Genomic DNA, 27091 nt, shown 5'->3' on the forward strand with positions numbered 1-27091 from the left:
AGCGAAATTCTTCTGCTACGTATGTCCTTGGGGCGTGCGATAAGCTGGGAATTTACCCAAGACGTCAGAGGGTACGGCAAGGTGGCGTTTCCTCACGTGCAAAACCTGCTGAGATGCGTTTTTTTTATCAAGCCCACAATGTTAACTTAGCCGTATTAAAACAACGGTACACGATTGGAAGAGTCGAGTAGTGTAGGAGCCAAGGATAAAACTCAAGGCAACTGCAGAAACATGCCGGTATAATTTTGCAGACAGCCGTGGAAACTATTTCATCAGACCATCCAAAGCGTCACCCTCCACCTTTCCACCTGTGCCCCCACACGACGCATTATAACAAAATCCGGGCCACCCAGCGCACTGCGCTCCACAAACAGCTGCACATACTTTTGCTGGGCCGATAGTGACACCTCACGGTGGCCACTTCTTTTCATATGACATTTATATATGTATTCTCATGCACAAATTATGTTTATTAGACCAGCTACAATACAAAATATGAATTTTATTGTGGGACATATAGCAATACAATGCTATAATATTGTATTTGTCAATAGTGGGTAACATATTTTCTAAAAAACGTTGAATTTTCTTCCTACGTCATAGTACAGGACAGTTCCTTGCGTGTGGCTCAAAAGTGCCGCACTTGCTCCCTCTAGCGGTTGATCTCTTTCCCCCCCCGAAAATAGAGACGTTGCCTGTCTATTCATGAATACTGTCAGGAAAGGGTGACAGTGAAATTTTTATTTCATTGTATGTCCGTCAATAAATGTCAAACGTATATATAAATTTAGGCTCATCTTCATTTTCTATGGCACAGGAAGCATTGGTGGTGGAAGATCTCCCATAAAGAACGCTTGTTTGTAGATCTTAACCAAAGAAAATTATTTTCAAATGATTTCAACGCCATTTCTGTTAACGCAATTCTTCAAATTCACATCCAGAGTATAATTTCTTATCCATTGATACTTCTTTCCCTGCTCCAATGAAACCATCATTTAAACACTGGTCACTATGATCTACGCCCACTAGAGGGCGGTGTGACTCCGTGATTAAACGTTCAGTAAGGAATTCATCGGCTAATGACACGGTGCGCCACAGAGCCGGATTACAGCTCTGCAACTGAAGCGTGAGGCCGCAGTACAACCCGCCAAGCCAACGGCTCAAGCAAATTAAATCTAAATGTTGATCAAATGGCTGTCCGGGATTCCCTGAGGACTGGGTTGGAAACACTGCACTCGGGTATAGTTTATAAGACAAATGAGGCTTCGGAATTAGGCTCATTTTTACATAGCGCATTGTTGAATTTAATGAGTAAACACATACGACACATCTATCATGTTTTTACACTAGACAGGCTGTGATTATACCATCTAAAATATTTGAAATGTCTAGACATTCAGGCTCAATAATAGATAATTAAGGCCTCAGTCGTAACTGCATATAGAGTGATTTCGTAATTTGACATGCGTTAGCAATTAATAACAAAAAAGCTGTACATGTACATTTGTGTGTGGCCGCGCGCGTGCCTGCGCATTAATTGATGATGCAGCAACCCTCTTCCCAAGCGAAACACCATTCATTTTCCCAGTCAGTGTCTTCTGTATGTCAGAAAACAAATTAACATAATGAACAAGAGAACGACTGCAGTTTTGCCCAACAAGTAGTAGATCAGAGGGCAGTTTGAGACGATGGCCTTCACCTGTGTGGTACCTGAAGAAGAACAGCAAGGGAGTCCTATTTAAACGCAACGCCGAAACGCAATTCAGCATCTCATATAGACAAACAGCAGTCCCTTCGACTTGGTTGTAGTTTAAGTATTTTATACGGCTTGCCCATCCAGAGGAAGGCAAATTATTATTATTATTATTCATGCCCACTCACCAGTAACTCTTATTTGAACGCTCTTGCTTCTCCAGAGGGGGATGCCGGTGGGTATTGAAGCGCAGCAGTTGTAATGGCCGCTGTCAGAGGTGGTGGCCCGGCCCAGGTGCAGCGTCCCGTTTCCGCCACGGGTGTCGCTGCGCTCGCAGTTGCCGCGTGTCCAGAAGAGGGTGGCGTTGAGCGCGGATCGGGCGGCGCAGTGCACGCTGACCGCCTCTCCTTCGCGTACATCCAGTGACGCGTTGGACACACTGACGTCCAAATCTGAAAGATAAAAGGAAAAACGAAGAAATGACGGGGTCAAAAACAGCACCTCCTGCCCCGCACTTTAACACCTCATTTGATCTTGGGCTTTGTTATTACCGTTTATTAACAATAGTTAATGAAAACATATTAATGATGAAATACATCCTATCTGATACAATAGTTCTGTTTTTTCGCAACTAATTTAGTAAATCTTTAAATAAAACACAATAAAAATACTCCGCTTCTTCAGGCAACGTTTCGTATCTTTAAAGTGGAACTGGAAGAATCTGTCATGTTTTCCTCGACATTTACACAGCAGCTAACACAATTTTTCGTTTGTCTTACCGACCACCCTCATAAACACGTTGTTGCTGGTAGCGGCCGGGGGACGTGTCTGGCAGTGGTAGGTCCCGTTGTGCCTCATCTGTGCCGCAGTCACATTCAGACGATAGGTTTTTGAATTGTCTCTTAATAGTTTTACATTGCTGTCGTTTGACAAGAGCTTGTCGTTAAGGTACCACTGAACAGTCGAGTTCGGGTCGAGGCACTGGGCGTTGCACGTCAGTGTGAAATCTTGGCCCACTCCAGTGTAACGCTCAAGCCGCTGCATTCTAATTGTTGTGTCACAGGTGTCTAGGGTAAGATACAGACATGCACACATAATATTTCGTCTGCTAGAACAATACAGATCAATGAGATAAATGAGGTTTTAACCAAAAGCTTTGCTTGCTTTATTTGGTCCAACTTTATATTCAACGAATGAAGTAAGATAACTCGATTGGTTTTCTTCTTTGTGAAGTCCTTTGCGTCACATTACAGAATGAGCATAATTGTAAATACAATCATGTAATTACCTATACCCATTAATATTTTTTTTTCTATAATACTACGATATTTTGTTTTCAGGATATGCTATCTGTGTACTGTGAGGTTTTTAAATGTGTTTGCACCACGTTTACCTGTTTGCACTGTGTACTGTCTTTGCACTTTGCCACTATATATGTTCGAATATATGTTCGTCTTGCTCGCTACGTTCTTGCTCTCATAGGCACCATTTCCCCCGGGATCGATAAAGTTTATTGCAATCTTAATCTTTATCTTAGTAATTATAATTAGCATTGCCGTACTATCCCTGTGACCCTGGCCAACTTTTGAAGAGCTGTGGATGGATTGTTATAATTAATATGTCTTTTTCATCATAGAACACCTATATATAGAGCATGATCATTGGTTAACATAACACAATGGATCTAGATTGAAAAACTACAGAAGGTATAGGTAATCAAGAGATACTAAAGAGGTACTCAAAAGATACCATCTATACTTACTGATGACTTGGACTGTGAGCGCTGAAGTAAGGAGCCACAAGAAGGCATTACCACTCTCTGTTATCCTCCCCAGATGCATTGTGGCCATCTACAATGACCACCTGTATGGGACCCTGGGTCAAACTGAAGAAGAAACGAACAACAAACAATCAATGACCTCCTCCGCACACAATGCCTGCGGCAATGTTCACGCTCAAGGCAGAAATTCTGCTATTGCCTGCAGATCTTTGTGTTGATTGGTCCCTTATAAGGAAACTAGGTTTTTTTTCAGGTATCTGATAGTTGTTTTTTTCTGAAGAAGGGCTACAATATTCTAAAGGCTAGACAATGGCCACACAAACATGCAGCCAATAACACTATGGCCTGTCATCTTACGGGAAGACCTTCCCAATGTTCATGTATGAACAATAGAATAGAAGACCTTTATTGTCATTGTAAAAATTACAACATAATTACGAAATTATAAAAAAGAATTAGGAACTAAAACTCATGTGGAAAATGTCCAAATTATGTAACTGAAAATTTAACTTGGTGTTCAGACCTAGTTCTACACACACACACATACTTTATTATTGTTTGTACCTTGGGGGTTTCTTCTGACAGCTTCACATCTATTTTAAGTGAGACAATGGGGAACTAGGAAAAAAAAGTAGGCACTATATATATATATGTGTGTGTGTGTGTGTGTGTGTGTGTGTGTGGTATATGTGCACATTCATCAGTGAAAGAGATTACGTTACTTTTGTAAGAAAACAAGAAAACAACATAATCAAACATACATGCCTATGTCAGTTTCAATTAATTTTACAATAAAAGCCTGGATCGATATGAGCGTCAGAAGATCAAGTGACATGCCACAACAAACTATAACAACATTTAATAATCGTATTTTAAAATCTATTTTACATATTATTTAAGACGTAGGTAAACGCTGCAAAGAGAAATTTTTAGTAGTGTATGCAAGCTCTAGGCAGAGTCCACTTTTATCTCAATGAACTTTATTTCATCATCCTAACGTTACGTTTTAAATGTCAGTGCGTGGTTAATGAATTATATACGACGGTCTGTGCTGGCAATTGCAACGAAGCCTGAAATCCATCGTGGAGTAAATAGCCCAATCCATATTCTCTAAGCAAAAGTACGCCAGATAAACGCGGCTCCTTATGCACTACCAATGCTGTAGTTACGATCGGAGAGCAATTTGAGTGAGTATTCTCAATTCGACCTACGCTAGTTTAAGAGCGTAGCTACAGCGACGGGACAGGGGGGCGACGTATAGTGCTTTGTGACTGGTATAGGGAGGCTTAAAGAGACAACGGCAGGAGGCGGAGAAGCGAGCGAAATGAGATCAAGAAAATATCTATAAAGCCGCCGACATGATCATTTAAGGCCCTCAAAAACACTCACGAACAGGTAAAAGACTTTAATTTGTCCGTTCGAGGCGCAACGGAGTGTATTTAATCGTGAATAACTGGTGAAAATAAAGGGAATAGACGTCGGCTGTGGGGATTAAGGAGTTGCCCAGTTCATGTTATGGGCTGTACGTTGCAAACGCAATCCTGTTAAAAATCAAAAGCTCAGTTTTATTTTCACCATCCCCACTTCGAAGGGAAGCTTTTAGTCAAGGTTACCCGGCTGGTATTAAGAATAGCTATTCGGTCGTTGGTAATTGTTATTTAAAAATATCTAGTCAACGTCCAGTCTTGTGTGGCAGTTTAAACTTGTAGCAAAGACTAGGCCACAAGCAGCAATATATATATATATATAATGTGTGTGTGTGTGTGTGTGTGTGTATATATATATATATAAAAAAATGTATATATGTATTTCAGTTAGCTAGCCGGCTAACTAGCTGGCGATAACTGGTTTGGTGACGTTAGCTAAGTCCCTCGAAACGTCAACTAGTTAGCTAGGTAACGGACGACTGGTTTACTGATCAGTTGCCAGGATTCTTGTTTTGAACTAGCTACCTGGCTAGCTAGCCGGTTTGTCAGCGTGCAGATTGAACATTTACGCGAACCGTCGCCCGGAGAGGCACCTTTCTGTGTTTCATGTGCAATAGTTAGGCTTTTTATTTTTATTTTTTACATTATGTTAATGGAGAGTTTGCCTGTTTAGCCTAGGCCTCCGGATAGCTAACTAGCAGGGTTAGGAACAGATCTACCTACAGCCAGCTGGCGCCGTAACTGCACGGCCTTGAGGATAGGTAACTAAAGTTAGAGTTAACCAAGCAGTCGGAAAAAATAGCCACAACGGTGTGGTTTATCCGTGTTTGTCCTCCTTACATGGATCGGTGTGAAGGGTCCTGGATACTGGTATGTAGGTAGCAGCTAATCCGTTTTCCGTTTTATTTTGTCCAGCTAGACAGCTTTACTTTATTAGTATCTTTGTAACGTTTAGGTAGCTTTGTAACGTTTAGGTTGATGACTGGCGAATGTTTTAATTTGTATATACGAAGTTGTTTTTAAGTGTTACTGGCAAAGACGTGCCAGCATGACACGGGGAGAGGGGGAAGCTCTGTAATGTACCTGTTTGCTTCTTATCGCTTGTTTTTCTTGTTTGTTTTGTACACGTAACGTGTGAATTAAGCCCCATGTCAATCATTCCTGTTTCAGCCTGTTAGATAACCTGTCTGTTTCAATAGATTTTATTTTTCTTCATTATGGATCCTGTTGAACAGAAAAGGTTCACGTTGGTGAGATAGGGATCTTTATCTTGACATTTGTTGCAAAATACAGGAGACTAATGGTTATGCTTAAAATGTTGTTTTGTAGTTAACCGCAGAAGTATTTGGCTGAACAGATAGAGGTGCATAAATTTAAACCTTATGAGTGAATATTTATAATGATATCTTTCCAAATATATTTGTGTCATGTGATATGACTGTCATATTTTGAACAGCTTGCATTTGTTAGACTGATGAGTAAGAAGGGCAATGGGACTGTGTCACACTGCTGGGTTATGTGTTGGTGATTGGAGCGGAAAGAGGGCGCAGAATGGCCTTATGGTGCATAGTGAAAGTCTTTAGACAGATTAATCAAACACTGGGGATGAAGACAGAAAAGAATCTGAAATGTTCTGACACTGTGGTCCTACATTTTTTTTGGTGAAGTTCTTTATTAGATTTCCCACTGTAACCAGTGACACCACATGCTGGAATTTGGCAAGACATCATGGAGTCGTAGAAACCCCCTAAAGGAAATTACACCTCTTAGGGAGAATCAGATCTTAGACCTGCGCACTGTGCAATCCTGTCATAGAATTATTAAAGGAAAAACTTTGCAGAACGAGCTGACAGGCTCCTGAACCCACTTTGTGGTTGTTTCGCTGATTTCCTCTCCTGCCTTTGGTGTGTCTGGGAGGATATGTTCAAAGCACACCTGTGTGACTTTTACAGCCAGTCTTTATTTTGACTGGATATGGCAGGGTTTTGCAATTGCCTGCTTTGTCGTCTCCTCCCCCCTGTTTTTTTGCTCGTTTGCCATTGGTAGAGTAGCCGAAGGAAGCGTGGGTTTCAAAGCTCGTGTTGTGGGCACAGATTTGATGCAGGCCCCCTGGTTAGCTTTCGGAACAGGCAGAGTCTCTTCACTGAGTCACCGCTGCTTATCGCCGCTGTTTCTGTTGTGAGGTGCTGCAGTGTGAGACTGACATTTGTGACTTCATCTTTAATCGCCTTTTTTTGTGCAAACCTGTTGCTGCTGTGTTGTCTTTGCAGTCTGAAAACTACTTTGCCTAAAGGACATTAGATCTGCTTTATTTTCTTGAGTCTGATACAGGTCATTAGATGACGGTATATTTAATATGCATCGATGACACTTCAGCTTTAAGTAGGATGTCATCCCACTACCTCCCACTTATTCATACCCTTAACAGATTTGCACCCTTTGGATTTTTATTCTGTATAGTTTTCTATTAATACCTTCACTGTTTCCCTGAAGCGGTTATGTCATCTCCAACACAACCAAACACTAATACTTGTGAAATACAGGTAAGCAGGATTCGTCATAGTCATTGTTCTCACTGGGCTCATATCTGGGACAGGTATGACATCCTAGTAATGGTGGATAATGTTGTTTTTGTGCTCAAGGGCCACCATTTCACAGACTGCACATGCTATTCTGTGTGTCGACATAGACAGGTTTCAAGAAACGTGTGAGGTTTGGTGCACTGGGGATGGTGGTTAGGGTGCACTAGTCGTGGATGTGTGTGAGCTCATGTTTCAGCCCTTTTAATGTTGGCAGAGTCGCATCTCGGAGATGCATCCTGCCGAGCATCGATCCACCTGAGTACATTTCCTGAAAAGATGGACGGCTGCTTGCTGACATTTCTGCCATGACCCAACCCCGATTAATCTACAACAAGGATCGGTCGCTTCATGAGTCTTGGTGTGGTGACATAAAAAAGACAAAGGGATTGGACTCCGGTAATAGGACAAATCTCTGCCAGTAGGGCATTAATGAGGGTTCTGTTTTCAAATATTTACAGACTGTCATGCAGTCTGTGTCCACATAGTACTTCACAGATGATTTAGATCTTCAGTAAATGCAGCTGCAGCTCTCCTAGTGATTTCCTTCTGTGATGAGATGCTCGTCTGTGGTTGCTTTTTTGTTTTTTTTCTCCCGTTCTTTCGTGGAAAGGTTTTCACTGAAAGCCCTCATCCCTGGGAAGAATGTTTTGATGAGTGACTCTCAGGCACGCCTTATCTGACACAGACATTGCGAAGTGCACGGTGACACGCAAAGAGGTGTTTTACCATTTCCTGCTGATGTCGTGTCAGTTTACTTTCTGTTTGACTGCTCTTGTGAAATTGCAGAAGTCATGGTCTGTAGTCCCACTGTTTTTGTAATATATGTGGAGTTTAAATGTTTATCCAAGACTTATAGTTAGGTGTGTGTGTTTGGCCTGAAATGGCTTATGGACTTCCAGAATGTGGCTGGTCTGTTCTTGCACGACCTCAGCCCTCTTCTAGCTCCAGAACGGTGTATATTTAGAGCTGGTACTAAAGACGCTAGATAATGCTTCCTGACAGAGATGCTCCCCCCTCCCTCGAATGTCCAGCACCCTGCTATTACGTACGTAACGTCTCTAGTCCATATTGATTTCTTTGCTGGCTTCTTTTTCCACAGCTAATATGAAAATAGATTTCTCCTACTTTCCCTCAGTATGATTTATTAATTAGCTTTTTGAAAACCAAGATTTTTCCCTCGTTGTCTCCATTCCCGAGGCAATCGCTGGAGAATCTTAGCGCTCGCTGTCCTCTGGCCTAGGAGGTTTCCTGCGGCCGTGTGGAGTGTGGGGTTTTAGATGTCCATGCCTGATAAATGGGTTTAGATCAGACGTGTGTGTTTGTGGAAGCTGAAACCCCATATCAGCTGCAGTGTAGTCCTCATGGCATATATGGCGAACCTCAGTGTTCGGTTTTACGGATCGTTTACACACGCGCGCCATCCATTGGCAAATTATGGGGGGAGGATTAATGCTGAAATGCCAGTGTGACGAACGAAAATGCTGCTTGAATATTTGAAGGTGGTTAGTGTTGAGTTTTGGTGTTTGATGGTTGAATGGTGGTTGTTTGTGTTTATTCTGAGGTTTTTTTTTTTTTTTAATACTCATGTTTAAATAGCAAACCTTGTGTATGTATATAAAGAATAGTTTTGTTTTCTTATTTGGTTTATTCTGACCTTTCCGGTTCTAAAATGTCAAACTGAACTTATTTCTTCAAGATTTCAAGATTCTTTAATTGTCACATACATAGTTATGCACACCGCACTTGTACTTTATGCAAAGTACAACACGCAGTGAAATGCATCCTGAACCGCTCTTTTGTAGACGGTGCAAGTTTAAAAATCCAATTATGCTAAAGTTAAAGTGCAAAAAAGGTAAAATTCAATCTAAAAATGCAAGCAGAGAAAGTGTGTTCAAAATGAACGGTGACACAGACATAAAAAAAGTGACCAGTGTAACAGTGCTGACATGGTGAGGGGTACAAGAGCACAATCAGGGTGTGAGGTGCAATGGCATGTCCAGGTTCAGAGACCTTATGGCCTGGTGGTAGAAACTCCTGCTAAGTCTCTCAGTCCTGGTCATGATGCTCTTGAGTCTCTTTCCTGATTTCAGAAGCTGAAACAGGCTGTTGTTGGGGTGAGATGTGTCCTTTATGAGCCTGAAGGTCCTGCTCCTATATCTCTTGATGTAAAAAAAGAAAAGTGGACAGTCTGCACGGAGCGTCAGAAAGGCGTCTGGACGTGGCTGCTCCATGTGTCTTTTTCAACTTTTTCTCTTTTTCTTTTCCAACAGAGGGCAATCAGCCTATAGAAAGACTGAAAACCTCTTAGCTTTGTTTCCATCATGAATGACAAAGTGGTTGATTTATAGTTCTGTTGCTCGCCTTTGTGTGTGTTTTGAGCTTAACATTGCCTGTGGATTTTCCTTTCAGCCTGGCCAGTTACAAGCAAGAGCTGCTTTGCGTCCTGGGTTTGCCCGCACAGCTGACGCCCTTGACGCAGTTCCCTCCTGCATGCATCGGAGTGCAAGAAATGCCCAGTGCGAGGCCCAGCCCTGACCGGGAGGACGCAATGCCGATCGCCGGAGCCAGCGGGCACGCGGCGGTGCGCTTCTACTAGGCCGGGAGACGGATCTCAGGCTGTGTGCTCAGCCGACCCGTTCCGGGGGGGCTGGCTGACATGCAGCTCTGATTCTGGAACTTGGAGAAAAGAATCGCATTCAAATTGGAGTGGAAGCGCTGTAGGAAGTGTGCATCCAGGCAAGGCGCCCAGAAACGTGCAAAGGAGCCGTTCGAATCTGCTGCTCTTCCATCCATCCTTATTTTAAGTGTTTCTTTTTATTTTTGTGTTTGTGTGTATATATGTATGTACATATTTATATGTACATAAGGCCCTCCTCTCTGCCTCGCTTTGTTCGAATCCCCCCTTCGCTCCTTCCCACCCCCACGGCTCTGTGATTTGCATGGCAGCGGCGTAACCGTGGAGAGGCCCGGTTATCACAAGCTTATGGATTTTGACAAGAGAGGAGGGAAGGGGGAGGCCGAGGAGGGGAGAAGAATGTCCAAGACGCCCGGGAGCAGGACTGCGCATGGGGGCCGGGGCACAGGGACCAACTCTGGGGTGCTCATGGTCGGCCCCAACTTCCGGGTGGGTAAGAAGATCGGCTGCGGCAACTTTGGAGAACTGCGGTTGGGGAAGAACCTCTACACCAATGAATACGTGGCTATCAAACTGGTAAGGACCACTGTCTGCCTTATTAAAATAAGCCTTACACCGACCACCATGTGGATGTCATTCTAGTATGACTCAATGTCTGGCCCATTACAATAAGCTCTACACTAATGAACGTGCAGCTATCATTCTGATAAGAGCCAATGTCAGCCCCATTACAATAAGCTCTACACCAATGAACACACAGCTATCATTCTGATAAGAGCCAATGTCAGAGCCAACGGAATAAGTTCTATACCAATGAACATGCGACTGTCACTCAGGTAAGACCCAGTTCCCTCTTGCACTCTGCCATTTCACACTTGTACACGCTTACATAAACCTGTGAAAATTTTCCCAGGAAGCAGTTGGATTCAGACAATCAGCATCACTAGAATAGTCTTGCGGAAAGTCAGTAAATCAGAGGGAGAATTATTAGTCATAAATGAAGCCCTCAGATGAAGTACACTCTCACTGGGTGCATGGTAGTGTCTGTGCCGGGGCAAGAGGGGGGGACGGTGTCAGCCTTGCCGAATGAGTGACAGACTGTGTGGGTGGGGGTGGGGGTGGGGCAGGGGGGGGGGCAGACTGACTGACTCCCCATGCCTAAGGTTGCTCCTGGTTTTGTGAAGCGGACAGCGCAGGTGATCTATTAACTGAAGATTGTTAGGGCTGCAGTTCTAAGATTCTGAGAAACCCATCTCATTACCCACAAGAAATGGCTGGGCTTGTTTTACTTTCCGCTGAGGGGGCGGATCGTGTGCCGTGGGTGTGCTGCGAATCGCAGGCCGGGGACTTTCACAGCAGGACCAAGAAATGATAAAGGAAATAAGCCTCTCTGCACCCCCCCCCTCCATTGGTTCATTGTTCTTTTTTAAATTCAGAACATGGGTGTGCTGCCTTGCTGTCACTGAGTTCTGTAGCGTGACTTAAGTTCTTCTCCTGCTTGTTTGACTTCCTTTGTGGTGCAGAAAATGAGTTTGTCTGTTATGTAGACAAATATGGAGAAGTCCAGGAAGTTGCCAGAAGAAGGGCGGTGATGGTGCAGAGATGCTGTGCTCGCAGCTACTATAACTGTGACATCGACAAGTCTGTTAACATTTTGTGCAAACTCCAGACAGCCCCTGCTCTATGAGAATCCTTGGCCAAATATCCATTACCACTTAACTGGATTTTCGAATACTGTTTATAATATACATATATTTATAAAGGAAATCCAAGAATTCTTAACTTTCCTGAAGACCTGTAATAGCCCATTAGATGGTGGATTTTGCCGTGTGCTCACGTAGCCGCTTCTGCTCCGTATTCCGAGTCGATTTTTGTCCCGAATCTGGCATCTGCGGTGTTCAGCCTCGCGGCCTTGAGCCCACACCCCAGAAGCAGAGGTGCGTTTCAGCGTGGCCACCAGGGCGGCGCTGCCTGTCCCTGCCCGGAGGACGCCACGCTTACGGGACGGGCGACTTTGAAAGGTTGCCTTTGTTAGCCAGAGGTGTGCGCACACAGTAGTCCAGTCTTCAGTTCAGCTGTGCATTTTCTCACACTGACAGCCCCCCCCCCCCCCCCCCGGAGTGACGGAGTGGGAGGAAACGCCTGCAAAGCCTCAGCAGTCTTCTGTCCTCCAGGGACGCTTAAAGAAGCAGGCCGCGTTACAGGGCTCCTTTTGTTTTAGTTCAGTAGTGCTGGAGCGGCCTGCCAGTGAGGGTCTCTTACACAACCCTCAGTAGACACACTGATTTAATGGCGTGTCATAAATCGCTTCTCAAACTCCCTGGGTCAGGAGTTGATGGCGGAGGAGGGGGCACAACACCCTCCCCTTTCTTTTTTCTCATCCTTTCTGCACTCGTTTCCAAGTCCTACACCCACCAGCTATCCCAGCCGCCATTTCCGCTCGGCAGCCTGGGATTGGTCGGCGTGGCCCGTTCGTATCTTTCTGCAGTCTCTATTGGCTGACGTGCCTGTGTTCTCGCTCTCCTTCTGGGGTCCCATTCATTCACCAACTGGGGCTCCTTCACCCCTCCTTCCTGGTAACAAGGGAGTGAGGAGCAGTAATGGAGATGGCAGAGATGAGAACATTTTGTACCTTTTATCGTGAACAATGGGCAGGTTGATGACAGCCAGCTTTGTCTCCAGCCCTGTTGGACGGCCTTTTAAACAGGCCTGCTGGAAGGGCCGTAAATTGCCTGTAATGTGGTATTGACCTGAAGCTTTTCTCATAATTCGAGGACCGTCATTTGACTGGCCCTTTAGTGCCTCTGCCTTCCGTGTAGGATGACTGGAACTGAGGTGGCTATTGATCTTTTGTGGGAAAACACGAACCCTTCTTCCTCTTCCCTTTTTAAACGAAACGGCTTATTTTCCATTACTGAATGGTCCTTCCGTTCCAGTGCTGGTTATGATAACTTAATTTTTATGACTCAGTGCTTATTATCTACAGGGCGGAACAGGACCGTAAAGTAACCTTTAGACACAGAGTGGCCTGATGTACCTTGATTAGTCGTGAGTGGGTGGTGGGAGCGGTTGATTTGTAACTCGTTCCCAAAGATCCATGATCTGTACAGCAGGCCTGTTCTTGCTGGCATCTTGATCATGGTGGGATGTCCCTTCACTTGAACCGTTGCCTAAGCTGCCCCTCTTCGGTTACAGCCTTGGTTCCCATGGCTAAACCAGGCAGCTGTTGACAGAACGTGGTGAGACCTGCCCACAGAAGGTTTCGAAGCCTCATCACCCGCTTCCAAGGGTCCAGCGTGGCACTGCAAAGATCCTGACCTCCAGTTGGGGGCGGAGCCTGTGGAATGACGTTGCGGCGCCACGCCTGGAGCCAGCTGTCACGCCAGGGCAGCTGACGGCTTCGTCCGGACCCTGAAATCCAATCTGAAATCTGAGCGTTGTTGAATGTGTGCCAGCTGTGGCCACTAAAGGCGTCTCCCACAATGCACCAGGCGGCTCCCATTGCCTGTGATAAAATATGTTTTGGTCGCGGTTTACTCTGCTGCCTTCCATACGTGGAGTTTAATTTGCACCAAAAGAAGTGATACCACCATTACCATGACTCCCATTAATTACTCTCCAGTGGTCCATCCCTCACTCTGCAGGCCTCTCGTGGGAGGCAGGCCTGCAAGGAAAATCTGAGATACGCTGCACAGATGTGCTTTCCGAGGCCTGAAGATCTGTCTGCGGTAAAATTGGTGTGATTGACTTGAAAAAGGCAAAGCCTTGTTTAAATGGGGTTATGGAGTGAAAAAGGGTCATTTAGAGAGACCACAAGAAATATGTTATTGACAACAGAAAGTGTTTCTAGTCATTACTGGAAAGCTGAATACCTCAGATGGACTAGTCAGCTATTTGGTGTATAATTCGTTGAAGGTGCAGCTATTTATAGTCAATGGGTTCTAATAAACTGATATGTTCCTTGTTCTCGGACAGGCTTGGAATGTGGTTGGATGCATAAATTTATGTTTATGAGTTTTTTTTTTTCAGTCTGTACAGCCAGATCAACTGGAAATTCGGTAGTAAGTAGCAGGTTGTCAGGAGCCGGGAGCTTTGACAGACTTGTCTAGTAAATTTGCAAGAATCCAGTAAAGCGAGTTACTCGCAGTGGGTTACTGTCAGTGACGGAGATACAGCCCAGTTGGGCTGCTGGTGCCCTGCCCTCTTTCGGCACCGTCTGCTCCCCGATATGACAGTCAGGAGATACAAAGGGTCTCAGCGGTGGTGCCCCCACCCCCACTGATGAAATTCACCTGGGTTCTGCTGCAGGATACTGGAAGGTCACCGCTGGTTTTGTGCCTGTAGGAGGAAGAGGGCGGAGGTGTGGTCTTCAGCCGCCCCGTCACCACCCCCGCCCCCACCTCTCACCCCCACCGAGTGTTCCACATTAATTATTCAGTGTTGAGGGAAGGCGGGAGGTTCTGAGCATGACGCGCGTGCTCAGGAAGGCAGGCGGCCGTGTTCTGTTACTGAGGGCCCGGCCATGTTTGTTTTTTAGCGCTCCCTCTGCGACTGCAGACGAGCAGGCTGGGGAGGCCCATCATTAATGTGCAGCAGGAACGGTTTGAGCTTCATGAGGAGAGATTCGGGGGAGGGGGAGTTACGCCGTTCAGTTTAAGCATAACGGCGCTCCTGCCCAGATATTTAATTCTAAAAAGAATCCCCCCAGTTCAGTGTATGGGCCGCCTGGCCTGTCTGCCGGCTCGGGGATCTGGACCCCACCCAGCACACGGACCCCCCCCCCACTGGCCCCCAGGCTGAGGGGTGGAGCTGAAGGCTGCCGTCCTGCCAGCTGGTCCTGAGCTCTGGCAGGACGTGATTCTCCGAAGCCACGACGGCGAGGTGTCAGTCAATCCGTCCGAGTTTCTTATTTCCAAACTTTGGGACAGGATTTCAGGACGTCTTTAAGTGGGCCGTGCCATATGCGGAGTGTGATGTCAGACTGTTGGAGTTTGGGACCATTTGGTGTGAAGATTGGTGCCAAGTTCTTCTGGTTTGCAGGCTGATTAGTGATTAGCTTCAGAGCCTTGGTTGTGTGCTGGGGCCTGTTATGCTTTTTTATTCTGATTATGCCCTTAAAGCTGCTGTAAGCCACGGATTAAGTTTTTATAAGGAAGTATCTATTTCTGTGCTGTCATATTAAGGTAATATAAGTTAATATGATATTAATAGCTTAGAAATATGTACAGTGTTTCTCATCTGTCCTGTGTGTGAGATGTGAACACCATTCTCTCCTGCTTATAAACCAGTGTGTGACCCGAGCTGAGAAGACTGGGGGGGAGTGGACATGTGCTGGAGGAATGTCGGTCATGTGACCGGCTCTTTGGGGGTTGCACCATTTGTGTTAGCGTCACAGCACCACTGTCAAACAGCAGCGGGAATTCAGAGCCTGTCGTCACTGCAGCGGCCGTGTGACGAACCGCGCGGCCCCTTCCCTTGCGTGGAGCACACTTCCCTTTCATCAGCGACGTTAATGTGGCCTTTCAGAGTCCCGAAACCCCCGGACGTTTGCGCGATGATGTCTGAGCAGCTCTGCGGAGGAGGGCGCCCTCTTCCTCTGTCCCCCAGTGTGGTCAGGCCTTTCAGTCTGATGCAGCTTACTGGCCACCCCCAAAGCTCACCCACCTTCTGCTGCCAGAGGCTCCGTCTCTGTCCTGCTGATGGTTTTTCCGTTCCGTCCTTGTTCTCTCTCTTCCCTGCTCCCTGTCTTCTCTACTGACTCGTTCATGTTTTATTTCTTTCTAGGAGCCAATAAAGTCCAGAGCACCTCAGCTGCACTTGGAATACAGGTTTTACAAGCAGTTGGGAAACTCAGGTAAGCGTGTGTGTCGGGGGGGGGGGGGGGGGGGCGGCGCATGGGGGGGCAGGTTGGGCACCCCGGGATGGGGATGCGCTGTGAGCAGGACCAGCCTCACCGCACTTTGCATGACCTTAGTCAGCCTCTGCTGCTCGAGTCTGTGGGTTTCTGCTTACGAATGCAGGAAGTACATTGATGGCGGTTTTTACCAGAGGGTGCAAACAAAGGAGGACGTTGGCCTGTTCTGGAAGGCAGGCTTGGCAGGGTTTGGGGGGACCTTGGGGGCTTTAGTGATCACGTGATGTCAGGCCCTGGTCCCTGGAAACCCTTGCAGGCCGTGAGAGGGCCTTCAGACAGCCATTGGGGCCCCAGCATGGACGATCATGGTGTGTAGCAGATCTGTTTGGCAAGCAGAGAGCCCTTATGTATTGCTGTTCTGGCTGATGTTGGGGAAGCAGTCCTTTGAAGCCATAAATACTAGCATGTTCCAAACCCCCACCCAGCAAGGCCGCCAGGCACTGATTTACCCATAATTCCCCTCATTTTAAACCCACAGTTTCCTCAGCAGACTCCCATTGTAGCCTTCCAGTGCGTCATCTGGTTCCCCAACTGCATTCAGACATGTAGTTTAGTGACAGTGACCAAAACCCAGCTAGAAGTGCTTAGCTGTTTTTTACTGGGGGGGGGGGGTGTGTTGGGACGTACGGGGTTTATTGCCGTGTGTAGGACTGAGCTGCCCATTTTTATATTGAGTATTAGTGGCACATTGTAATTGGACCGATTTGTTTCAGGAAGTTGGTGAAGATTTCAAAGTGATTATTTTTGCTGTTTTCAGTTTTGGTTTTCGTGTTTAATTTTGACGTTTTGCGCTAATGGAGTTAGCTTTTCCCAGCCGAAAAACCCAGTGCAGAGTTCTGGTTGTTTGCGCTCAGTCTTGTGCGGTATGAATTCTGTAGTTGTTTGGGGGCTTTCGGCTTAGTGTAATGGACCTCACCACCACCCCACCCAGCCTAACCCACTTTTCAAACACTGTGGCACAACACCAAGCAGCCCTAAAACACCCCCCCCCCTTTAGTGTAAACCGATGATGTAAGTCTGAGAATCACAAGTACTTTATTAAGTGTCTTTCTGTAATCTGTGAGTGGTCATAGCCACATCCCCCTAGAGTAGGGAGCTGCTGCGTCACTAGAGCTGCCGGAGGAGCGTAGCTGTGTGGCAGGAGGGCACTGAGGGCATCCTTGGTATCTGCCTGAAACAGCACAGCTCCAGAACTGGGCCCCCACCCTGTCTGTGACACTGTGGTGTGTGTGTGGGGGGGTTGTTTGGCTAGATGGGTGTTACTGTCCTATTTTTAGCCCGACTTCCCTGTGCTCATGAAAGCAGCCCTCTGGTCGTCCTCCCACAACGCCGCCATCTCCACACGTGGGCACCGATTGGACCTTTAACGCTTTCATTTCCTCATGTGGCCTCAGTATTGGATGACTGTTTTGATGGGGACCACTAGTGCCTCAGAACTCACAATGGCGTACATGCGCTGTTTACCAAACGCAGCAGACGGTGCGGTTGGGGGTTGGGTGTTTGTCTGTATCATGTCCGGTGTTCATTAATGCCCCCCCCCCCCCCCACAGCTCACATGGACAGTAGGTGCACATTGGAAAGGGAGGGGGGTGGGGTGGGGGGGGGGGGGGGGGGTAGAGCAGCCCCAGGCCCTTCTATGATGTCAGCAGCTGTGGAGGTGACTCATAGGGTGCATCCGGAATTGCATACTTACACAGTAGGTACTGAATTTCGTCAGTAGCCTCTACTACTTCTGGGCAGGGATCTTGTAAAGCGCTTTGAGACGATGTAATGTTGTGAAAATACTCTGTCCAAATACAATTGAATTGGATACTCAACCCTTAATGCAGTACATACTGTACGTAAGCATGAGAACAGTATGCAGATATTAGCACACAATACAGCTGCTGTCACGCACATTACCTGACCTGGATGTTTATTAGTGACGTAGCTTGACCGCTGCAGAAGTTAAAAACTGTAATAATCTATCAACGATAAAATACATGGTTAACTTAATATTTTCTACTTTAAATTTGTGTAGTGACGGCACTTCCTCCGCCACCTTGACAAAATCGTTCGAGCAAGCAACTGTCTGCGTCTCTGGTTGCAGCGTCAGTGGCCTTGTTAGATAGTGTAGCATCCCTCAGTTCGCAATTCCTGAAAATGTATCATCCAGGTACTGTTCGTCTACAGAGCATACGGACACACTTCTCACCTCGCATACTGCATTTCCCCTACTACAAGTATGCAACTTTGGACTAACTCCTATCCTTCACTGTCACCCAGAGGGTCATTGGACCACAGTGGAGTTGTAGAGGAATGTACCTGGATGGAAAACTTTTTTGATGAGTCATCGTCCATGGCTCATAACTTTACTGCCTGTTCCACTTCTTAAAACTCGAATGTATGAAATTTATGTTTTAATAAATGTACAATAGCGATTTATATGAATGATAAAGGACGCTGTGACGACTTGGTGTGGCGGTGAGGTCATTGCTGTTTCTCCAGAGGTCGCTGCGGATCGCTGATGCTTCATTTCGAAGAACATGGTGTCATCGTTGCTCTTTGCAAACTAGTAGGGCAAATGCTCGGGTGGCTGAGTCCTGGCTGCCCTGGAGAGAGGGTCAGTGCGGCCTGCGGCCTGCTCGCGACGCACCCCTGCACTGCAAGCGTGAAAGGCCACATGCAGTTTTTATGCAGTGTCAATTATTAACTGTGCCAGTGGGCGCGGCGCAGTGGTGCGCGGGCGCCTTCCTTCGGGACGTGGCTGCGGTGCTTCCTGTTTGTCTCGCTGTTCATACTGTTACCAATAATTTTATATCCTTCCCGTATGAAAACAGTCAGCTCTCCAGTGCCAGAGAAACGCTCCCCGCCACCATCCCATCCAGTGTCGGGGCTTGTCGATAGCAGCCCCGCCATGCTGGCTGAAGGCGCCGGCATGGGACTGCGTCGGTGTCGGGTGATGGTCTTTCAGCCAATGGCGTTCTCAGGTGCGTCGGCGCCCGCCCCCTCCCCCCCATGTGAGCACTTAAAAATACCCGGGAGGCGGGGCGCGGCTGCGTGTCACCGCCGCGTGCGCTGAGAGAGGACGTGACCCCACGGTGGCAGTCAGTCCCAGCTGGCCCACTGCCCGCAACCCAAAGTACACAACTCCACAGACAATAACCGGTTGAGGACCTGGTTAGTTTTCAGTATGAATATTCACTGAAATTGTCTGGAATACTCTTCTCAGTACAAGTCTAGTTATTAGATCAAGCGCTTAGGAATATCCAGTCAGACGGGCTTCTCTGGACGTGCCGTTCTCCGTAACATTTTCGCCTGGCAGCCGGACATTCCCTCCACGCGCTGACATTTGGCCGTCTGGTGGAGCTCCGGCGAGGCCGCGGCGTGCTCACTGAGTCAGCCGCAGATGGCGGGGGCCACGGGGCGGGGCGGGGCCTGCTCCCAGGCTCCCACCAGAGCGCAATTCTCAGGTGACGTCCTTGACTGTGACGCGTCTCCCCTCCGCTAAGGGCCCTGGGCTGGTTCTGATTGCTGGCTGCGCTGCTTTTGATGGCCATTTTGGGGCAGTTTGTGGCTCAGAGTTAGGACACCTATGACCTGAAGGTTGTAGGTTCAAGTTCCATGGTCAGCAGAGTAATTTCACCATTGAGCCCTTGAGTGTGGCTCTTAATCCCCAGTTGCTCCACGGACTGACTGAACCTGTCAGGATGCAGTTTGTTGCTTTGGATTATAGCATAAGCTGAGTAAGTGAAAATGTAAATGTGACCTGTGTGTCGTCACCGTGGCCCTCGCCCGCCGCTCCCACATCCCGCGGTGCTGACAGGGGCGCACAAGCCAGGCCGATAGCTGGCGAAAGGGACCAGTTGGTGCGGCATGATGCCCAGATGGAGGGGTGGGGGGTTCTGGGGCTTGGCGTAGCAGCTCCTCTGATCCGCCGTTCTTTCAAGCGGGTCCCCCTGCCCTCAGAGTTCCCGTCGGTCCCGCATGTCGCTGCTGGCAGAGAGAAGCCTGGCCTGGCGACCCAGAAGGAGCGGGCAGCTGCCCCCGGGCCCCGGCGTCGCAGGAAGGCGGCCTGCCGCGGCCATAACCCTGGCATCACAGGAAGGCGGCCTGCCGCGGCCATGACCTTGGCATCACAGGAAGGCGGCCTGCCGCGGCCATGACCCTGGCATCACAGGAAGGCGGCCTGCCGCGGCCATGACCCTGGCATCACAGGAAGGTGGCCTGCCGTGGGCCACAGCATGGGAACCCTGGAGAGGGCTGCAGATGAATGTAGCTGTTGGGTCCGTTTTAGATGCATGTGAGGTCAGCTGAGTAAGAGTCTGAGAACTACACAAGTGTATAGGAGTGTGTGCCCCCCCCCCCCCCCCCCCGGTTTTTAGGATATAGGAGCCCCCCAGTCTTTCCGTACACGTCGTTTCATGTTCAGTAAGTACTCCTCTGATAATTAGCACTTCATATGTCCTTTGTTTCATTCACGGATATCTCTGATGGTATTTAATAGTTAGACATTTCTCCTTAAGGCCTGGGATAAGTGAACTTCCTCATGCTCTCAGAATGGTGGTGCAGACTCCCCACAGCGGTGAGATGTGAGCTCAGGAGCACCAGCTTTCCTCGCAGCTCCTCTGCAGCAGTGCGGAGTGGGACGGCCTTGGACAGGCTGTTCTCATTGGTTATTCGGATCGTGTGCCGTCCTATGAGACGGCACGATGCCATCACTCAGTGCACACTGGGATGACTTAGGCATGTTCGCTCGCCTCTTAGCACAGCTATCGTTATTTTCTCTAAGTGCTGCGAGAAGGGGGGCAGTACATCCTGCCTGTGCCTGTCAGATTGTGTTGGTGGGGAAAGGCTCTGAGGGCGCCCCCTGGTGGTGGATGCTACCACTCACATACTGGGAATGCTGTGAATCAGTAGCTCCTCCCAGCTGCCATGAAGTCCCGCTGTTGATCCCCCACCACATCTGTGTCCACCTCCTCAGTTTGCCACTGAATTATACCCTTCTCAGTACTCCATCTCAATGGAGGGGTTTCAGCCAGGAAATCCTAAAAGGAGAAAAGTAATCCGGGGTTTTGCAAGCAGTCAGGCCTCCCACTGCTGTGGCGTGTCCACAGAAACCCTGCCTCTTAGTTATGCGTGGCATCGTCACTGGCTCTCGGAACCTTCTGGAGTGACATCTCCCAGCAGCCGTGCCAGAGCGACAGCGCAGTGACTAAGCAGCGTGTGTCATCCCTGCTCCAGAGTTAGGGACCCTCCTCGCAGTGTGTGCGTGTGCGTGTGTGTGTGTGTGTGTGTGCATGCACACCTCCAAATTATATGAAAATAAAGTATTAACAGAACTTAAAAAAAATAGATAAAAATGTAACCAACATGGGCAAGATTACGTCAATTAGAGACGATATTGATTTTCGGTTTCGATTAATTTTCGATCAATCGCCCAGCCCTAATCTGCAGGTAGAAATGTGAATGTGTGTGGTTTGCAAAGCCTTCATGCCGTGTGTGTGTGTGTGTGTGTTTCACAGAGGGCATCCCCCAGGTCTTCTACTTTGGCCCGTGTGGAAAGTACAACGCCATGGTTCTGGAGCTGCTGGGGCCCAGTCTGGAGGACCTGTTCGACCTGTGTGACCGCACCTTCTCCCTCAAGACCGTGCTCATGATCGCCATCCAGTTGGTGAGTGGCCCCGCGGTCCTGTCTCTCCAGCCAGGCTGGCCTCCAGCTCCAATGTGACCCAAAGTGTGTCCGTGTCCCAATGTGCGACGGAGCAGATAACCCGGATGGAGTACGTGCACACCAAAAGCCTCATCTACAGAGACGTCAAGCCGGAGAACTTTCTGGTGGGACGACCGGGGAGTAAGAGGCAGCACACCATCCACATCATCGATTTTGGCCTGGCCAAAGAGTACATCGACCCCGAGACCAAAAAACACATCCCCTACCGGGAGCATAAGAGCCTGACGGGGACAGCGAGATACATGAGCATCAACACACACCTGGGGAAAGGTGAGCGGGACACGCCGGCCCCTCGGGAGCCAATGGGGAGCTTCAGCTGGGGGTTTCCTGTCGACCTTGCGTGAGGGTTCCCCACCTGGATGCATTCATAGTTATTTAATTGTGCTTGGCAAGCAGAGTGTTCACTCCGTTCCTGCTTTCCCCCCCCCCCCTCCCACTTCCCCTTCCTCCTGCAGAACAAAGTAGAAGGGATGACCTGGAAGCTCTTGGTCACATGTTCATGTACTTCCTGCGAGGCAGCTTGCCCTGGCAAGGCCTCAAGGTAGGGAATTGCCCCGTGTTCTTGCGATCAGAGATGACCTGCCGCTGCCATGCCTCACATATACCGAGTATCTGGGAGATGGCTGGCTGACTTCGGAAAAGGAATCGGCTTTTAAGAGTTAAACCCGCTGGTTTAAATTCTCCCGTGGCCTTGCTGTCCGGGTCTCAGAAATAGTGTGTGTGAGCACGTCAGTGATTGAAAATGTGGATGCTCACACACGCTGGCTTTGCTGCTGTCTGTTACTTAGCGGGGCCTGCTGGCACTGTGCTCCACGCAGCCTTAAGAGCAGCATGGGGACTGCGTTTCCCACAAGGCATTGCTGGGCTCACGGCAAACATGTCCCAGTGGGGTTATGTGACACACGGTGTCTAAACGAGGCACGTTTGCTTTTTTCAGCATGACTCATTATTAAATGCAGCTTGATGTTTTAAAGTAAAGAGTGGCTGTAGTCACCGTCAGTCTAGGTGCAGAACAGGTTAAAGACTCACACTGGGAGATGCTGGCATGTTGCCTCTGTGTGAGAATGTGATCCCTGTGTTCAGAGGCAGCTTTGCCTTTGGGGTCCGAGAGTCTGTTTTCAGGCCCCCCCCCCCACCAGCAAGGACTCGTTTGTGACCTTTTAAAGAGCTGGATGTGCGGGCACGTGCCTTTAGTGAAGGACGTTTATCAGTCGCAGTCGCCCTGGAAGGCCCTACGCGGCCGCTCCTGCGTGTGCCTCTCGGAGACCTTATCGCCCATCGGTGGTGTCCTCGGCGTTTCCAGCACATCGCACCCTGGCTGAGCCGCTTATCTCCCCTGATTGTTCACACGAGCTCTGTACACGCATATCTGGTGGCAGGATCTCCTGCTCTCAGGTGCGTCGATGTCTGAAGGCCCCGCTGGTGGAATCGCCGGACCCCGCTTATCTCCGCTTGTGCGTCTCTACTGCTTAAGGATGTCGGGTTTTTTTTTTTTGTGGCGTTTGTATATTTATCGCTTCGGGCGTGTAGATGCCAGTACAGGGGGGGTGCTTTTGGTAGGGGGAGGGCTGTTGTCACTGGACTTGATGTGTCTGCACTGCTGACGGCTCTCCGAAAGCTGACCTCCCTTCTCATTTCAGGCGGACACTCTGAAGGAGCGCTATCAGAAAATCGGGGACACCAAGCGAGCCACTCCCATCGAGGTGCTGTGCGAAAGCTTCCCAGGTCCGGCGGCAAACCGCGTCCTCATCATTGCTAACCTGAAACGCTTGAAGCTCTGTGTCTCGAAGGTTGCTTTCGGTTCGTTCTTTTGCACACTGCTCTCTGTCGCCCCCCAGAGGAGATGGCCACCTACCTGCGCTACGTGAGGAGGCTGGATTTCTTCGAGAAGCCTGACTATGACTACCTGAGGAAGCTCTTCACTGACCTCTTCGACAGGAACGGCTATGTGTTTGACTACGAGTACGACTGGGTCGGCAAGCCACTCGTGAGTCTTCGAGAGGGGGAAGGGATGAAAAAACTGTGGAAAGAACATCGTCAGACTGCCGTGAACCTCTTGTCTCGCTCGCCGAGTCGAGGGCGTGTGCTGCTCTGACCTCTTTCCTTTCCTTTGGACAGCCCACTCCGATCGGCCCTGTCCCCAGCGACGTCCCGCTGCCGTCCAGCAACAGAGACAAAGCACAACATCAGACCAAAAACCAGGTGAGCGAACGCCCATCAGTGCCCACGTGGGCCTTGTCCTGACGCCCCTTACAGCCGTCAGCAGCATCAGCTGGGAGGTCTGGGGTCGGTTTTAGACTGCCTCTACATCCCGGAAGTTACGGGTGCAAGGCAGGGAACAACCCAGGATGGGACCCTAACCTATTGCAGGGGACACTCACACACCATGCGCGCCCATGGGGAAATTAATGGGGTAACTCCCATTCACCTTAGAACATGCAAACCCCACACACACGGAGCCTTGGTCTCAGAGGCACCAGTGCTAAAGCCGGCTGCCATGAAACACACATTTATATTCCGGAAGATTTATCTCCTGCATCCTGAGAAAACCGATCTTTAAATCCCCGTCGTCGGGGTCCGGGTTGACGATGGCGGATCGGGGCGAGCTGGAGGACGAGAGCGCAGTCTGTTCCCGCAGGCGGATGTTTCTCTCGACGCCTGTCGTCCGCCGTCTCGCCACGGGTCACGTGTGCCATCTGTGCCGCTGACGGGTTCCATTATGCAGCTTCTCTTCCCGAAGTCGAGCGCCACGCTGTAATCGGGGCGCGGCGTGTCCGGCTCCCTTGGTCGCAGCCCTGATGCCAGCCGGATGCTTCCTGCGTCTGCATACCGCCATCTGCTGCCCGGGCCCCCGTGTGGAGGATCAGCACTGCCGCCGTCTCTGGATTAAGCCCCTCCCTGGCATTCTGTCTGCATCCTGTGTTCGGTGTTCACCATTTTAAACCTCCACCCCCCTCAGCGATTAACATGCGTGCTTCTGCATGAAATTGGTGTTTGGAATTTTTTGTTGTTTTTTTTTTTTTTCTTTTTAAATTCACTCCTCACCTCCCCCGTCAAACCACTTCTTACCCCTCCACCCGCCTCCGTTTCAAACCCCCACCCCACCCGGCCGCCCGCTGTCGCGCCAGTCACCTGAATCCTCAGGAAGCGAGTCCCCACCCACTCCGGTGACCAATAGGGAGCTGCTGGGGTCACAGGTCACAGCTGATAGGCTGGGGGGCTCTGTGCAGGTACTGCATGGCTGTGGTGCTCCTCTCTCCACCTCCCTCTCCGCCTCCCTCCCTCTCCTTGCACGCTGCATTCACTGCTCACCCTCACTGAGGCCCCAGTGCTGGCTGACAAGGCCCAGGGACATTGCCCTGAGTTGAGCTGCTTGTCTGCAGTTCTTAGCTAAACCCTTTATCCCTCTGCGAGTTCCTGCCCCAAATGGATTCCAGTTGTGTCCCAGGTCTCTGTCTGGCTCTGCTGCCCATGAAGGGTCATGTTCTGAGGTGATGTAGGGCTGTGGTCTCCATTGATCACTCTCAGCTGCAGGCTGGAAGGAGCAGCTTGGAGATGTTTTTTCCCCCACTTTTATTTCCTCTCTGATATATTGTAATCTCACTCGGATTTGGAGGTTGAATGACGGGCTTGTGTGTCATCTCTGAGAACTTTTCCTAAAAGCCTCTGGTGCCATCTAGCGTTCGCTCTGTGAATTACGACTCTTCAAACTGGTTTATGGCTGTGGGTGACGCGATGCAAAAACACGATTGGTGATTGGCTGGATGGCCTTGGATATTCAGAGAGCAGGCAAATTACAAGCATATTTATCAAAATGGGAATAGTGTTTTGAGAACTATAGTTAATATCACATACTGTCTATAGGAATGCCCTTATTCATCGGATCCAAGCCATAAACATTATGAATATCAAATATAAATTCCAGAATCTTCCATTTATTCTCTGCGGTTTGCGGCCTCCTCATTCCCCACACGGAGTCCCACACGTCTTTAACTCGCCTCATCCTGTGCACCTGGACAGGTAATGAGCTCCACCAACGGAGAGCTGAACACAGACGATCCCACTGCAGGACACTCCAACGCACCAATCACAGCGCCGGCTGAGGTCGAAGTGGCCGATGATACAAAGTAGGGAGACTGTCCGTCTGTCCATTTGTGTGTTTTCTGTCTCACCGTTTAGGACTTGGTCACTTTGAATGAAACTCGTTCCGTAGCTTTAAGTGGCGGTGCCGTTTAGTTCCTCCTCCTCCGCGTCTCAGCCTCTGTCGTCTTCCTCTGGCAGGTGCTGCTGCTTCTTCAAGAGGAGAAAGAGGAAAGCACTCCAGAGACACAAGTGAGGGGGCAGGACAGAGAAACTGAGATGGAGAGCGCTTCAGCTCACGTCACTTTTACGCTTGGGAGAGGACACGCAGGACACCCACCAACGTCCCTGATGCACACCCACCCGCCGAGAAGGACCGTGGCAGGCCGCCCTCATAGCGTGGCAGGCCGCCCTCATAGCGTGGCAGGCCACGGATTCCGCTTTTCCTTTAGAGAGAGACTAAATAGACTTAATGAAACGTACACATGATATTGTTACTCTTTGAGAAGAACTCTTTGAAGCCGCTGATTTTTCCCGAGATTCCACGTAGAACATTATATTGGTCAGCTGCTGATCAGCCATGGATCGGGCAGAGCGAGGCGAGGCAGGGTGGGGCGGGACGGAGGCAGGGGGGGGGGCAGGACACAGCCGATCCAGGGAGCTCCATAGACATACTGTGCATCTGTGGGATCAAGGTGGGGGAGACAGATACAGGTAAATAAACAAAGGAAATCACAGAAGAACAGGAAGAGTTTTGTTGATGCCAGAGTGGGAGAACTCGTGTACATTTCTTTTGTTTTTTTTGTAATTTAAATTGAAGTTGTTTTTGAGGTCAGCTCTCTGAGTTGAATGCTGAACGTTTTACTTTAATGTTGTAATGCACCGAAATTCGATTTTTAATGAATTTGTTCTTTTTTTTTTCCCCCTGTACTTGTGGACTTGTAGCACAGTGACTGGTCTCAGGTACTGTGAATTCTCAAGAGGAAAACAGATATTCATTTCCTTAAAATTGCACTTTTGGGGGGGGGAAAAAAACCGTATGGCATTCTGGGCTTGAAATAACAAAAAAAAAAGAATAAAAGTAAATAATGAACTAGGAAGATTCCTTATATGAAGCTGATCTATATGACAGCTGAAATGTTGTTCAAAGGGAAAAAAAAAAGTCTGTTATTTCTCAATTACGAATAATCTACCAGGAAATCATAGTTTGTGCCTTTCCAAGTAAAATGTTTAAAGCTTAAATGTGCTGAAGGAAGTTTTATCTAGT

General features: G+C 48.6%; 2 protein-coding genes across 6 annotated transcripts; one reads left to right on the plus strand and one right to left on the minus strand.

Annotated features, from left to right (window-relative positions):
• Window positions 1-482: 482 nt before the first annotated feature.
• On the minus strand, window positions 483-5816 carry LOC111847382 (basal cell adhesion molecule-like). 2 transcript variants are annotated; one of them, XM_072704456.1, is made up of 6 exons: window positions 5741-5816; window positions 3456-3578; window positions 2646-2760; window positions 2473-2551; window positions 1882-2145; window positions 483-1710 (listed from the first exon to the last, which is right to left on the minus strand). In XM_072704456.1, the coding sequence occupies exons 4-6, from the start codon at window positions 2549-2551 to the stop codon at window positions 1589-1591; spliced, it is 465 nt and encodes a 154-aa protein (XP_072560557.1). In that variant the 5' UTR covers window positions 2646-2760; window positions 3456-3578; window positions 5741-5816; the 3' UTR covers window positions 483-1588. The 2 variants fall into 2 exon arrangements, with proteins under 2 accessions (XP_072560557.1, XP_023674266.1); XM_023818498.2 differs by having other exon boundaries at window positions 2473-2760.
• LOC111847380 (casein kinase I) lies at window positions 4711-27066 on the plus strand. Of its 4 annotated transcripts, none has more exons than XM_023818494.2 (12): window positions 4711-4868; window positions 9892-10218; window positions 10350-10693; window positions 15902-15971; window positions 21536-21684; window positions 21780-22014; window positions 22200-22285; window positions 23385-23469; window positions 23583-23731; window positions 23863-23946; window positions 25765-25871; window positions 26026-27066. In XM_023818494.2, the coding sequence occupies exons 3-12, from the start codon at window positions 10466-10468 to the stop codon at window positions 26078-26080; spliced, it is 1248 nt and encodes a 415-aa protein (XP_023674262.1). In that variant the 5' UTR covers window positions 4711-4868; window positions 9892-10218; window positions 10350-10465; the 3' UTR covers window positions 26081-27066. The 4 variants fall into 4 exon arrangements, with proteins under 4 accessions (XP_023674262.1, XP_023674264.1, XP_023674263.1 ...); XM_023818496.2 differs by having other exon boundaries at window positions 10429-10693; XM_023818497.2 differs by lacking the exon at window positions 4711-4868 and adding an exon at window positions 24873-24974 and having other exon boundaries at window positions 9957-10218.
• Window positions 27067-27091: the final 25 nt, after the last annotated feature.

The sequence above is a fragment of the Paramormyrops kingsleyae genome, chromosome 21 (assembly GCF_048594095.1).
Source record: "Paramormyrops kingsleyae isolate MSU_618 chromosome 21, PKINGS_0.4, whole genome shotgun sequence".
NCBI lineage: Eukaryota > Metazoa > Chordata > Actinopteri > Osteoglossiformes > Mormyridae > Paramormyrops > Paramormyrops kingsleyae.